The 14958-nt window shown below is 40.3% G+C and overlaps 1 protein-coding gene across 1 annotated transcript in view; it reads left to right on the forward strand.

Annotated features, from left to right (window-relative positions):
* Nucleotides 1–14958, forward strand: part of opn5 (opsin 5) — an 86168-nt gene that overhangs the window by 61855 nt on the left and 9355 nt on the right. The window contains exons 4-6 of the mRNA XM_075458770.1: nt 8729–8899; nt 9983–10317; nt 10458–10699. Coding sequence (XP_075314885.1) covers nt 8729–8899; nt 9983–10317; nt 10458–10699 — 748 coding nt within the window. The remainder of the gene's footprint in view (nt 1–8728; nt 8900–9982; nt 10318–10457; nt 10700–14958) is intronic.

Raw genomic sequence — 14958 nt, forward strand, 5'->3', positions numbered from 1 at the left:
CGGAGTGATACGAAGGGAGAGAAAACTTTTAGGACAGTTACAACTTCAACAATTTGTTTAAGAAATTATTCAGATTTAATCAGATGTTCAGTTTAGCCCAGATGGTGCTTATCACAAAACCTGGTTCAAATTGATCCGTGGAATTAAATTCTTTCTTTCAATTTTTTTTAAGAAGCCTTATTTTTAGAACCTTTTTTCATAGATGAATTCTGATCATTTACAATGATAGTTAAACATCCAGAAATGTGTTAAATGCTATTATTGTTCTTCTGTATTATTTGTCCTTGTCTTATAGACTACATCAATAAGAAATGGCTCATCTTACACACACGCTCCCCTACACCCTAAATAGATTGTAGAATATTCTTTTGCTGCAATGACTTGAAGTTATCATTTTCTGCATAAAGTTATCATGCTGTCACGTTGTTTGGGTAGGAATTTTGGCTCACTCATTTTTACAACATTGCTTCAATTAATTGAAGTTTGTTTACTGCAGTTTTGTGTACCCAAGCCATTCAAGTCACATGACTGGATGTTTGAGCATTTCCTACCAGAAAAGAACATTAACTACACAGCTGCCCTTGTTGAATGCAGGGTGAGGTGGTTGTAAGATATCTGATTGAACTTGAGAGTGCTATAAGCCTAGATAGTTACCTCGCTTAAACATATACTTTTCATGTCTACTCAACTCATCATTAACACAATGAAAAAGGTTAAATCACCTTAAGTATGTAGACTTCTATTCCAAACATAATTAAACCTAGCTCCTTACTGTAGAATATAGATACAGTTGACATTCCTTCACAGGCCCTCTAACTGGGCAGATTTATAACTCTGTTATAGTCAGAATTACTTCAGATATCTAGGGTTGGAATACACTGGCTTTTGGTAAAACAAAATAAAACATTCTGTGTCATGAACTTGGCATGTACTATACAAGGCCACAGCACACTTTTGAACAACATAAAGCCACTTAGACTTTAGATACTTATTTGAACACATACATTTAAGGCTCCATACAAAGATGTCCACTGAGAGTCGACAAAATCGAATACAATAACAAAAAAGGAAACACTTCTTTCAATTCAAGTCACAGGGACAGAAAAAAAATCCTTTCCACTTCAAATGAAAAGCAACACATTACACACAGTCGTTATTTATTTAACAAAAGCTAAGCCAAAATGCAGTTGTGTGTCATGAGAAAGTTTGTACACTCAATGATTCAGCAACTAGTACAACCATCTTTAGAGATAACTTGAAGTAATGAAGTAATCATCAGTCTCTCACATTAATTTTGAGGAATTTTGGCCTGCTTTTCTGTATGCCGTTGCTTCAGTTCATTGAGGTTTAAATATGGGAATTCATTTCGGTACAGATCTGTTCAAGTCACCACAAAGCTTTTTAATCTGGTTTAGGTCTGAACTTTCAGCAATTCTGTTGGAGATTTGTCAGTGTTCTTGGAATCATTTTCCTAAGTCATCACCCAGCAGGGGCCAACAGATGGCCTCTCATTTGACTTCTGAATACTTTGGTACACTGATGAATTCATGGCTGACTAAATGACCCATCCAATAAGTCAGTATTTTCCTACTATTATAAACTTTAACAGCAGCCTGTAAAATCTGAAGTGTAGCTCTTGTTTTTTTTTTTTTTTGTGTGTGTGTGTGTGTGTTTTTATTTCCCTGAGCATTCCACTGTGTGAGCTTTGGGTTTACATGCATACTAATTTGTTTTCCACGTGTAAAGAATCTTTCTCACCGTAGAATTATGGACTTTAAATTGTTTGGATAACCCTTTTCTTGATCGATGGGGCAACAACAATTTTCTTTCTCAGATCATTGCTGATGTCTTCCCTCCTAACACCAGATGAGTTAACTACTCACACTTTTATTAATGCAAGTGTATTTGATTAGAAGCACTACGGCTACTTACTCTCTTAATTTTTATGAAAAGCATGAAGGGTGGAGTTTCACATTCTGAATCTGAATTTTGACCTCCCCTGAGGTTGTGTTCATCTAATGACATCTAATATTTATGCACCAGATTATTTTTTTATGTCTTGACAGACAAAATCTTGAAATTAAAAAAGGGTGTACTTTCTTTTTTGACAGATATGCATATAAGAAGTTAAGAAATACATTTTCAGTCATCCATTTGCTGATATTTAAAAAAGTGAAAGGTAGTTACATATTTTATCTCCTTCATAATACTAACCACTACACTCATTTATTTAATCCTTACTAATCCTCCTCAGCTGACCTCTTCATCCATTAAGCCCTTTTGTGGGCTTTGTGAATATACTGAAAAAAACTAAACAAATCATAGCTAAAAGTAGTAGTCATCTACTGCTTATTTTGTGTGGAAAAGCCGGAACAGACTCTCTGGATGATGAGAAACCTGATACATTAACATTATGAATATTCTGCATTATGAAATGAGATTTAGCACATTAATACCAAATATTATGAGGTTATACATCGGTCCACAGTAAGTTGTTTAGAAAGCCACTGGAGTAATTACTGTTAAAAATTTTTACAAGAAGAACTGACTGACTGTACTTTTTTTTATCTTTTTAATGTTGGCTTATCTTATTATTGAAGCAGAATTCACCAAGTGTTGGACTATTCACCCACTAATAGGGTACGTGAGCTGGGGTTAGACCGTCATGAGACCAAGTCTGTTGGTCAGCTGATGGTTTCATTTCAGAGAAATTTGTTGTGGATGTATGTAAAGCATTTTTTTGTTGTTGTTGTGTAGCCAGTATACTTTTCCTCAATGAAAAGTTGGACCAGCCACCAAACGGCTCATTGTTTTGCCACCAGCTATTATTTGGAGTGACATAGCCACAACCTGGCTGATAACTCTCTGTATATTTAATTTTCTATATATATATATATATTCTTAATACTTTCCACAAGAGTTGGGAAGCTTTTAACACTAACAGTAACAGACAACACAAGCCATAGGGTAAACAAAACACTGCCCTTGTTTGTACAGCTGGAGGGCATCGCTGCAAACAAGTGTATGTACTGTAAACGCTGTTAAGCCTCTGAACATGTGAGCGATCATGTGTGTGTGTGTGTGTGTGTGTCTACAAATTACCCGCTGGGTTTTCAGTGATTCCAAGAAAACCTTTGGCTCATCATCTCTCTGGTCTCACCCGAGAGATGGTTTGGCACACCACATGGCTCTTGCCCTGTCCAACTCTCCAGGAATAGAGCCCACATCCGATACACAACACCACAGTTTTGGGGGTACTAAGTTGTGAGAAATAAACTTGAGCTTGGTCCTGAATTCTTTAAGCGTAGTTGCATGTGAAGGGTATTCCCAATATAAAAGACCTTTAACCCATCAACAAACAGTTATAACATTTAATTCAATTAAATTCAATTCAGTTTATTTATGTAGCGCCAAATTACAACAAATGTCATCTCAAGGCACTTAAAATAATATAGTCCAATTCAAGCCAATTGGAGTTCAATTAATTGTAATCTTGATTTCAAAATAATCCAATTAATTCTTATAGAGCTAGTTCAAAAACAATTTCCAAGCTAAGGAAACCAACAGATTGCACTGAAACCGTCCTGAGCGTGCCTGAGGCGACTGTGGAAAGGAACCACTCCCTTTTAACAGGAAGAAACCTCTGGCAGAACCAGACTCAGGAAGGGTGGCCATCCGCCTCGACCAGCTGGGGTTTGAGAAGACAGAAAAGAGGGGACAACAAACATCAACACCATTAAAAGGATACCTGTTGGAAGAGGGAAACACGAGATAATGACAACAATAATGTCACCTGTACATAATATCATTTGAGAAATTAAACAGGGGAAAAAGAGAGTAAAGTGAGGAAAGGTGTGACAGATGAGGCCCCCCAGCAGTCTAGGCCTATAGCAGCTTAACTATGGGATGTTTCAGGATCACCTGAGCCATCCCTAACTATAAGCTTTATCAAAAAAGAAAGTTTTAAGCCTAGTCTTAAAAGTGGAAAGGGTGTCTGCTTTCCCCAACATTTACTGGCAGCTTATTCCACAATAGAGGGGCCTGATAACTGAAGGCTCTGCCTCCCATTCTACTTTTAGAAACTCTGGGAACCTCAAGTAAACCTGTAGTTTGGGAGCAAAGTGCTCTGTTAGGAAAATATCTTACAATGAGATCTTTAAGATATGATGGAGCTCGGTCATTAAGACCTTTTTATGTGTATTCAGAAGAATCTTAAATTCTATTCTGAATTTAACAGGGAGCCAATGAAGAGAAGCTAAAACTAGAGAAATATGATCTCTCCTGTTAGATCTCATCAGAACTCTGGCTGCAGCATATTGGATCAACTGAAGGCTTTTCAGAGAATATGTGAGACAGCCCAATAATAAAGAATTACAGTAGTCCAATCTTGAAGTAACAAATGCATGGACTAGTTTTTCTGCATTACTCTGAGTTACTTACTTGTTCCAGACTTAAGACGAATGAATGAATGAACGAACGCGTACTATTGCACTGTTAGTTCAGAGCTGCCGTGTTGTTGTTATTGGGGGCTATCGGGGGCTTTCTACACACGCGTCTAGTGGGATGATGTCATCAACGCACGCTTCTGCAGCACGATTCACTTACTCCGGTCCATCGTACTCAAAGTTGTCATCCAGTTTTGTCAAAATCTGATAAATATCCTGCCATGTTGCACCAAACTAGCAGTAGCAAACTCTGTGTGAAGTTTGCCGACCGTCATGATGGGGGCCAGGGCTTTTGCTCTTCTTAGGGGCACTTTACACGGAAACGAAAACGGGTTAAAAACGCAAAACCTTTTTGCGAATGCACTATATTGTTTAGATGGAAACTGAGTTTTGGGGGCATGAAAACGCAAAAAAGTGAAACCGCCCTCCAGAGTGGAATTCTTAAAAACGCTCCACTTTCGCGCCACCGTGTAAAGGATGAAAACGCAAAACTGAGTTTCTCGTCACATAGAAATGACGTGACAAGCATAATAAAGCGCCAGAAAACCATGGGAAACACATCAGTAGGCTATCAACATGTCCGTCCCTGCGGACTTTCAACTCGCCTTAGGCGTGGTAATTGACGCTCAAGAGTCATTTCATCAGATAACAGCAATGATGAGCGAGAGTAGTAAAGAACAGACCAAAAATATGAACTACGTCCTCGAAATTCTTGAAGTTCATAGAGAGAGCAGGCGACCTAGCCATCTGGCATGTTTACTGCATCAATAAATATGAAACGTCACACACTTTTGCGTTTCCGTATGCACGCAGATTTTCACCCTAAAACGCTCGTCTAAATGCAGATTTAAAAGTGAAAACGAAACGCCACTTTTGCGTTTTGGTTTCAGATCGTTTCCGTGTAAAGGTAGCCTTAGTTTCCAGAGGAGGCACAGGCGATGTTGGGCTTTCCTGGCCAGTGATGCAGTGTTGGTGCTCCATGCTAGATCTTCAGAGATGTGCACACCCAGGAACTTGGTGCTGCCACTGTCTCGCTTAATGCTTAACCGTTAAGCGAGATTTGCTGTGTTGTTGTTATTTGGGGCTATCTAGTATTTAGTCTCCAGTTTTTTTTTTTTCATGTTCATTGCCAGATCCTCATCCATGCCATCGTCGCTCATGTTATCAGGTTTGTCCATCTTTTTCAGGTTTTAACAGTCCTAGTCGTGTTTTAAAACAATTTTATTTAAATTATTTATATTTAAAAGTTTTAGTTCGGTTTTTGTATAGTGGCTCAGCTGCACCATTTGTTTGTCTGGATTTAAAGTTTTTTTGTTTGTTTGTTTGTTTGTTTTTTTCGGTATATCCGTGGGTCCTCCTTCACCACTCCCAATGTGACAATGTGGAAAACCCATCGTACTTTAATTCGCTATTTACATGTGCAGCACTTACTTTATCTGTGTCTGATCATTGGATTACTATGAAAGTTTTGTTGCCATTTAGGATCTATTTCATCTGTTCTGAAATTCAAGCTCTTGGTTTGGTTCAGGTCTCGCATTCACACCACACAGCTGATTTTCAAGATGGCAACACCAAAAAGCTTAATTGACACTGCTTGTTGACAATTATTACACACTTAAACTGGTTAAGAATGCAGTTTTGTATGAACATGGGGATAAAAGCGGTAAACTATGAGCCTGGCAGATCCAAAAAGAAGATAGCTCAAAATGTATCCCAGCAGTTAAGATTAAAGATGGTACCACTGTAGTCCATGATCCTAAACTTATTAATGAGACCTTCAAGGACTTTTATCTGGACTTATATTCCTCTCAGGATGTAGATACTAGTAAAATTAATGACTTTTTGAAGGGACAGGCCGTACCGGGACTGACTGCGGAGACAGGGGATAATCTAGATTCTGACATCACCAAACAGGGAAGTCTTAGAAGCAATAGGAAAGCTTTCAGGTGGAAAATCACCAGGGCCGGAAGAGTTCCCTATGGACTTCTATAAAGCTTTTACATCTAGTCTGATTACACCGCTAATAATAATAATAATAATAATAATAATAATAATGACTTGGTTTTATATAGCGCCTTTCAAGTAACCCAAGGTCGCTTTACATAAAGGAGATGGGGCTAGGGAATAGAGGAAAGAAGAGGGGAGGGAGTAGAAATGGGGATGGGGCCAAGGTGATGAAGGACCATAGGCCTCAGTGAATAAGTGGGATTTGATGTGCTTTTTGAACGTTTCCAGTGTGGGAGCTTGGCGGATATGGAAAGTTAGACTGTTCCAAAGGGTGGGGGCAGCAACACAGAAGGCTCGGTCTCCAAAAGTCCGTAGTCTGGAGCGGGGAGTGACGAGCTGGTTCTCGCCAGAGGACCTCAGGGACCTTGGTTGGGAGTGTTGCTGGATGAGATCGGAGAGGTACTGGGGAGCAAGAGTGTGGAGGGATTTGTATGTGAGGAGTAGGATTTTGTAGGTGATGCGTGACTTCACTGGGAGCCAGTGAAGGTGTTTCAGTGTGGGGGTAATGTGTGGATATGTGGATGTGTATAAGCATGCAATTGAAATTGATCAGTTACCTAAAACTTTAGAACAAGCCCTGATTACAGTTCTGTTAAAGCCAGGCAAAGACCCAGGACTCTGTGGATCTTATTGGCCTATTGCCCTCCTCTCATCAGAATATAAGATCTTTACCAAGGTTATAGCCACTAGACTGCAGAATGTGATACATAGCCTTATAATTAAGGATCAGATTAAGGATCAAAATTGCTTTCCCTCAACAGGTGTCTCAACATAATTCATTGTGCCGAAAAAAAAAAATCAATACCCCTGTAGTTGCCCTTTCACTAGACGCCGAAAAGGCGTTTGATCGTGTAGAATGGCCCATTCTTTTTGCAGTTCTACAAAAAATTAATTTTGGTCCGAATCTGATACGGATAATACAGATACTATATGCTAAATGCTAACATCTCCTCTCGTTTCCCCTTGTCACGTGGTACACGTCAGGGTTGTCCCCTGTCCCCGCTTCTCTTATCACTGGCAATTGAGCCTCTTGCACTTGCTATAAGAGCGCATCCTGTTATAGAAGGAGTTATGGCTGAAAAGGAAAAACATGTAATTTCGTTATATGCTGATGATATAATGTTATACTTGACCAACATAGCGTCATCGCTCCCCGCTCTTTGCACCCTACTAGATGAATATAGTTGCATCTCTGGATACAAAATAAACACAAGTAAGAGTGTGATAATGCCTCTCAATTCAACTGCCCAGGAATTGTCAAAGGAAAATATCCCCTTTCGTTGGGAACCTCAAGGTTTGTTATCTTGGTCTGCAAGTACCCAACCAACTAGACCACATTTTCTCCCTCAACTATGGCCCCAGGTTTAATAAAGTGGAAGCAGGCTTGGACAGGTGGAAGTCTCTACCTCTCTCCCTAATTGGCAGAATAAATTGTATAAAAATGATTGCCAACACCAATCCCCAAAACCTTCTTTAAAAACTTGGATAAACAGATTTCTACGTACATATGTACATTTGGACATCTGTATGAGCACAATAATTTGAAATCCTTTGAACAATTGAGATCCTGCTTTTTGATAAATGCTGGGGAAACTTTGTGACCTTTTTGCAAAATAGCACTTCTCTTAATTGTGATGGCCATGTTTAGACCTAGCCACTTAAAGTATTTCATTATGTACAGGCTACTGCATAACTTATCCTTTTATTTCTTGTTGTTTATACCGATTGTATGTTGGGGGGGGAGGGGGGGGGGGAGATTCCAAATATTTTCAAATATTAATAAACATATTGTTAAAAAAAAGAATGCAGTTTTCTTTAATTGATGCAAACTCAGAATTGAAAGATTTGTAATATATCGTTAATTAATTAATATTCTATGAGAAAAATTTCAAGTACAGCATAATATTTGCATTATGATTCTGACTTCAACTATAGGCTGGAATTGTATATTACATAACGCTTAAGCACAGCAATATTCTATATGTATAGGTTGGCTGGAATTACTTTTGTTTTGAGTGGAGTAATTTAAGATTAAGATAAGACAGATTTGTAGATAATTAAATTTAATCAATTTTCCATGAAAGAGCCCTACAAACCTTTTGAAATATTTTGAGATATGGATAATAAGATACCCCTTCATCTCTCTAACACTTTTAACTCTTTACTTTTTTTTTTCCTTTTTCCAATCTTTGTTTTCCTCATCTCTCTTTCCATGTCATGCCTTCTGTTTTGTCCTCCTCATCTTTCATTTCTCATTTCTGTGTCACTCTTTCCAGTGACAGGGAAGCCATTTTTTGTTGTATCTAGTTTCTCCCACCGCTGGTTGTTTGGCTGGGAGGGCTGTCGATTCTACGGCTGGGCAGGCTTCTTCTTTGGCTGCGGTAGCCTCACCACAATGACAGTGGTGAGCCTGGATCGGTATCTCAAGATCTGTCATCTCCAATATGGTACGTCAGAAACTCCCCGCACAAACTTTCCTATACATTTAAATTCCACATACACTTTCACAGATACATATTACCACACACACTGTTTGAGCATTATGGAAGAATTTAGCATGTAACCTCTGATGTGCAGCTGTACCTGTATTGAATTACTGTCTTAAGCCTGATGTAACGTGTGCTGTATGAGGGCTTCTTATAAAAAAGAATACAGACCTGTATACTACGAGGATCCAAAGCTATGACTTTATATAAAAGTGAAAGTGAGGCTAGTACGCTTAGCTTGCTAACCTTTGCATTGAACCCAAGGGAATGTACAGCAGGCCAATATAAAGCTCCTGCAAAACATATTCGTCATCGAGCAACATAAAAAAGAAGTTAGTACAGCTGTAGTTAGCAATAGCAGTCTTTCCTCCTAGTTTTAGTTGTGTTGATTGCAAAGTCTGACAGAACTCAGTCATGTCAGAACCTCAGTACTTATTGTCTTTGTTGAATGTTTTTTCTTTTTCTTTTTTTGTAATGTTCAAGTGAGAAATAAAATTTGGCAACAGCTAACAAAGAATATGAAAGAAAACACTTGTATTAGGAGCGTTATTGCAACATAAATGCCAATTTCTTACTTTTTCCTCTTACTATTTTGTGTGGAATAGCAGTTCAATTTTAGTTTGACCTAAGAATCACAATATTGGCTCCCCTTAACTCTAACTACAGCAATTAGCTAGAATGCAGCAAAAAGAAGGTACACAAACATCTTTCTAAGGTTAATTGCCTTTGTGTTTGTCTTTTTTTTTTCTTTTAGTGACACTGCTTGAATTGAAGAAAACAAATTGCATCTGTTTAAGGCAGGCATGTTGTTATAAGTGGAAAACACTCCTACTCAGTATACAAATGCCAAAAGCAACAGCTTCTTTTTAGATATTAATTGGTTTGCTGTCAAGATTTGGATGAGAAATATACTGAAGTCAAGATGAACGCCTAAAAAAATTGGAGTTTGAGAGTTTGGATAGAGTTAAAGTTTTGAAATGTGTTTTTTATTATCTCTCTAACCATTAGTCCTTCATACATGATGTTACTTTTCCTCAATTATAGGCCCATGGCTGAAACGCCACCACACCTTCGTATGCCTGGCCTTTGTATGGGTGTATGCCGCCTTCTGGGCTACGATGCCCCTGGTCGGCTGGGGGAGCTATGCTCCAGAGCCTTTTGGGACCTCCTGCACTCTGGACTGGTGGCTTGCACAAGCCTCAGTGTCAGGCCAGAGCTTTGTCATGGCCATCCTATTCTTCTGTCTTGTCCTTCCTGCTGGCATAATTTTCTTCTCCTACGTAATGATCATCTTCAAGGTCAAGTCCTCTTCTAAGGAGATTTCAAACTTTGATGCCCGCATCAAAAACAACCACAATCTTGAGATCAAACTTACAAAGGTGAGTTAAACATTAAAAAAAGCAGGGTGAAGTGAAATTACTAAAGAAATAACGAACGCTAAGAAGCTAGATTTAGCACTGCTCATTCAGAAACCACGGCAGAATCTGTGACCTGAATAATGTTTTGTATTACCTTCCAGGTTGCAATGCTAATCTGTGCAGGATTCTTGATAGCCTGGATTCCTTATGCAGTGGTCTCGGTGTGGTCAGCGTTCGGCGAGCCGGACTCGGTCCCCATCCCTGTGTCTGTCATTCCTACTTTGCTGGCCAAGTCCTCAGCAATGTACAACCCCATCATCTATCAGCTTGTGGACCTAAAAAACTCATGCTCATCCTGTTGCCGGAAAGTAATCAAGAAACGAAAGCATTTTCGAAAGTCAAGGTAAAATAATTCTTTAGTAGTGTTGTGTTAATCCATGTATACAGGGTGATCAATGTGCAGGCAATGTTCAAATTCTAATGTTGCAGTCATACGGTGCCAGCTATCAGAATCAGAATCAGAAAAGGTTTTATTGCCAAGTAATTTGTACATCACGAGGAATTTGGCCTGGTCTGTTTGGTGCCATAAGAACAAGACAAAAAATATAATAATAATAGAATAAAGTAATAATAAATGTAAAAAAATTTAAAAATATGTGCAAAGTATTTGTAAGAAGAGTGCGTTAATGTAACGCACTCTGTACTGACAGCGAGACAGAACGTTAATATAACGTTAATATATAAGTGTCAGTGGGAATAAGGGGTCATGTCAGTGGGGTTCAGTGGGCCTTGTTGGTGAGGCCAACTGCAGAGGGGACGAAGCTGTTCTTGTGGCGGAAGATTTTGGTCCTGATGGACCACAGCCTCCTGCCAGAGGGGAGTGCCTCAAAAAGTTTGTGTCCGGGGTGGGAGGGGTCGGCCACAATCACAATCTGCACGCCTCAGCGTCCTGGAGGCGTACAGGTCCTGCAGATGGTCCTGAGATGGCAGATTGTAGACAACAAAGTATATGCAATATTCTACATGATTTTTTATGAATTTTATGTTGTAGAGTTGTGAATTTATTTCATCAATGGAGAAATTGAGCAGCCTTGCTTTGTTGTCTACAGTAGTAGATCAACCCTCATCTTACTTTGAAGCTCCCAGATCAAGGAAGTGACGTCAACGCAGGTTTAGCAGCGAGATCATGCCTGGGAAGCATGGAAGCTTGCTAGCTTCAGCGCCGCGTTAGATTAGCTCCCATTAAAAAGTCCTATAAAAATATTTTATATTTTTAATACAATGTTGTCCTGTCCCGACCCATAGCAAACAAGCGATTACGCCTTCTTTATAAAGTTAACTAGTCACAAGTTTGCCGTAAAAAAAAAAAAAAAAGGTAGTTGGGTTGTCGAGGTCTAAACACTAGCAGCTGTGAATCAAATAAAGTAGTTTTTTTAAACTCTTACACTGAATGTTTGCTGCTTCAATCCAGAAAAATATTTTCCACGATTGAAAAAGAGACGTGTTGAGGATGAGGACCAGCCTGAACCGGAGGTATCAGTGTAATTAGCTATGTTATTAATTTGTTTACAATAAAGATGTGAATATTAATACAATAAAGTTCTGTGTGACCAATTATTAACGAAGGAATTATTTTGAAGAATTTTTATTTTAATTTTTAATTCTGTTCTCAATCTGTAAAAAATGCTGTGAACACCTAATTGTGCATGAAAAAAAAATACCGTGATATACCGTGAAACCGTGATACCATGAAAAAATACCGTGTTATGTATTTTTGGTCATACCGCCCAGCACTAATTTGTACTACTGTAGAAGTTTGGTGTCATGGCATGTGATTTTAGTGTGGTAATTTTGGAGATACTGCCAGGTTCCATTAGCGCTTGTACTAAGCTATTCGGGATAACTGTGAGCCGAGTTCCAGGCGAGTTTTGGCGTCCACAAAGGTAGTCTGGCTAGTTGGCTGGGGCTAGAAAAATAAAGCGTCTTGCTTCTCAAAACAATATGCATTCAAAAGAGTAATACATTTGCATCACAAAATCGTTCTCGATGAAAAAGTCAGACCTCACATCGCTTGGCGCTATTTTTGCCTCCCTTGATATCAATGCGTCCAATGTAAACTGTGCAGACCGAAGTGCAGACCAAGCACTCCTCTGCTTCTGAGCAGCAAACACCGTAACAGGTGTGGCTATCGCTAGATGGCTTGAGTAGCCAAGTAGCCAAGGCTACTGGGCGCCGGCTCGAGAGGCTCTTTAAAAGATCTGGTCTCACTGTCCATCTTGAAGCCTACAGGGACCATGTTCAGAGCTATAAAGAGGCTCTCTCCCGGACAAAAACACAATACTACTCCACACTCATCAACAAAACAATCCCAAAATGCTTTTCTCTACCATTAACCGTCTTCTTGACCCTCCCGATGCCCCCCAACCTTCTGATGCTGCTGACCTCTGCTCCAGATTCCTGGATTTTTTCCAAGAAAAAGTGGATCAGCAGCTCCTGATGTCTGTGTGTGACCCTGGTGAAGGCCTGTCTCTCCACCCTCTGCCCCTTAGTGGTGACCATCATTAATGCATCACTCAGCTCTGGCGTGGTACCACTCAGCTTCAAAATGGCAGCTGTGATTCCAACCCTCAAAAAGCCTGGACTGGACCCAGATGACCCTAACAACTATCGCCCGATCTCCAAACTTCCCTTCCTGAGTAAGATCTTGGAAAGAGCAGTGGCTGCCCAGCTCCAACACCACATGTCCCACCATGAGCTCTTCGAACCTCTCCAGTCCGGTTTCAGAATCCACCACAGTACTGAAACCGCCCTCATCAAAATCACCAATGACCTCCTGGTTGCTGCAGATAATGGTCTTATCACCATCCTCATCCTCCTAGACCTGTCCGCAGCCTTTGATACTGTCTCCCACACCATCCTCCTCACCCGTCTCTCTAAACTAATTGGCCTCACTGGCACAGCACTCTCTTGGTTCCAGTCTTACCTCTCAAGCAGGAAACAATGCATCACTCTGAAAGGCTCCAACTCCATCACTGCATCAGTTAGCCATGGCATCCCCCAGGGGTCTGTCCTGGGTCCCCTTCGTTTCACTATTTACATGCTCCCCCTAGGACAAATTATCCGAAACCATGGACTCAGTTTTCACTGCTATGCTGATGACACTCAGATGTACATCAGCACAAACCCCTCCTCTCAGCTCCCACCCACGCAACTCAACAACTGCCTGCAGCAAATAAAAGCTTGGTTGACCTCTAACCTTCTCAAACTCAACAGCAGCAAAACGGAGCTCATGGTGGTGGCCCCGGCACCCCTGCTGAAGAAGGTTGGTGATCTGGCCCTGGTCATAGATGGCTGTTCCATCTCTCCATCACCAGAGGTACGGAACCTGGGTGTCATCCTGGACTCCACTCTCTCATTTTGGTCTCACATCAAGAGTATCACTAAATCTGCATTTTTTCACCTCAGAAACATTTCAAGACTCCGGCCCTCATTATCCGACTCAGTAACAGAGACCCTCATCCACTCATTTATCTCCTCCCGTATGGACTACTGCAATGGTGCCCTGTCTGGGCTACCCAGTAAGTCCCTTGACAGGTTTCAGTATGTCCAAAACTCAGCTGCCTGGGTGCTAACTCACACCAAGTCCTGGCAGCACATCACCCCCATCCTAAAGCAACTTCACTGGCTCCCAGTCAAAGCACGCATCGCCTATAAAATCCTTCTCTTGACCTACAAATCTCTCCACTCACTTGCACCTAAGTACATCTCTGATCTCCTCCACCCCTACTCCGAGTCGCGGCTTCTGCACTCCTCAGACAAGGACCTACTTTCCGTTCCTCGTACCAGACTTAAAGGTGATAGAGAACGGTTGAATGGGGCATTAATCCTTGTTCTGTGATGTGACATGTAGACCAAAAAAAATTGGTTGGGTCTGTAATGGCTCAGAACCTCCCTAAAAGGCTCTCTGAAACAGCTATGTTACTATGCTGGGTTTAGAATGCGTCGTTTGCCCTTATTGGCGTCGTTTCAGAGCTTATCTGGCAACCTCATTATGAAATGCAGGTAGGTGTTGACGCTATTCGGTTGCCGTTGCTTGATTGGCTGCCCTTGCTCTCACTGAAAACAGAGCTATAGAGTAATACACTGACTGAAAAGAAAGCTCATTCCCTTTAGATGAACAAGCTAACGTGCAATTCTTACAACAGGAATATGGCACAACACACATTTAAAACAAAATAAAATGTGATACTTACAGGCTGTACTGATTGCTGGGGTTGATTTTGTTCAGAATCAGAATTCGTTTTATTGCCATTGTTAGTGAACAGTGTTCACTAACTAGGAATTTGCTGCGGCGTAAGGTGCAAACTTGTAACATAGGATATAATAATAAAAAATAAAGAATAAAAATATATGAATATAAAATGTACAAGGTGTGTACAACAATACACAGTATCCAATATACAGAGCAACAACAGTGCAGCTTCATTAGTGCAATTTTAATGATGGTAAAGTGACTGGGGCAGGTTATGAGGTGATTATGAAGTGTTCGTAAGTCCAACTGCAAGGGGGAAAAAAATGTTTTTGTGACGGGAGGTTCTGGTCCGAATGGACCGAAGCCTCCTGCCCAAGGGGAGTGGTGCGAATAGAGAAGGGTCAGCTGTG

The sequence above is a fragment of the Odontesthes bonariensis genome, chromosome 24 (genome assembly GCF_027942865.1).
Source record: "Odontesthes bonariensis isolate fOdoBon6 chromosome 24, fOdoBon6.hap1, whole genome shotgun sequence".
NCBI classification, from domain to species: Eukaryota; Metazoa; Chordata; class Actinopteri; order Atheriniformes; family Atherinopsidae; genus Odontesthes; species Odontesthes bonariensis.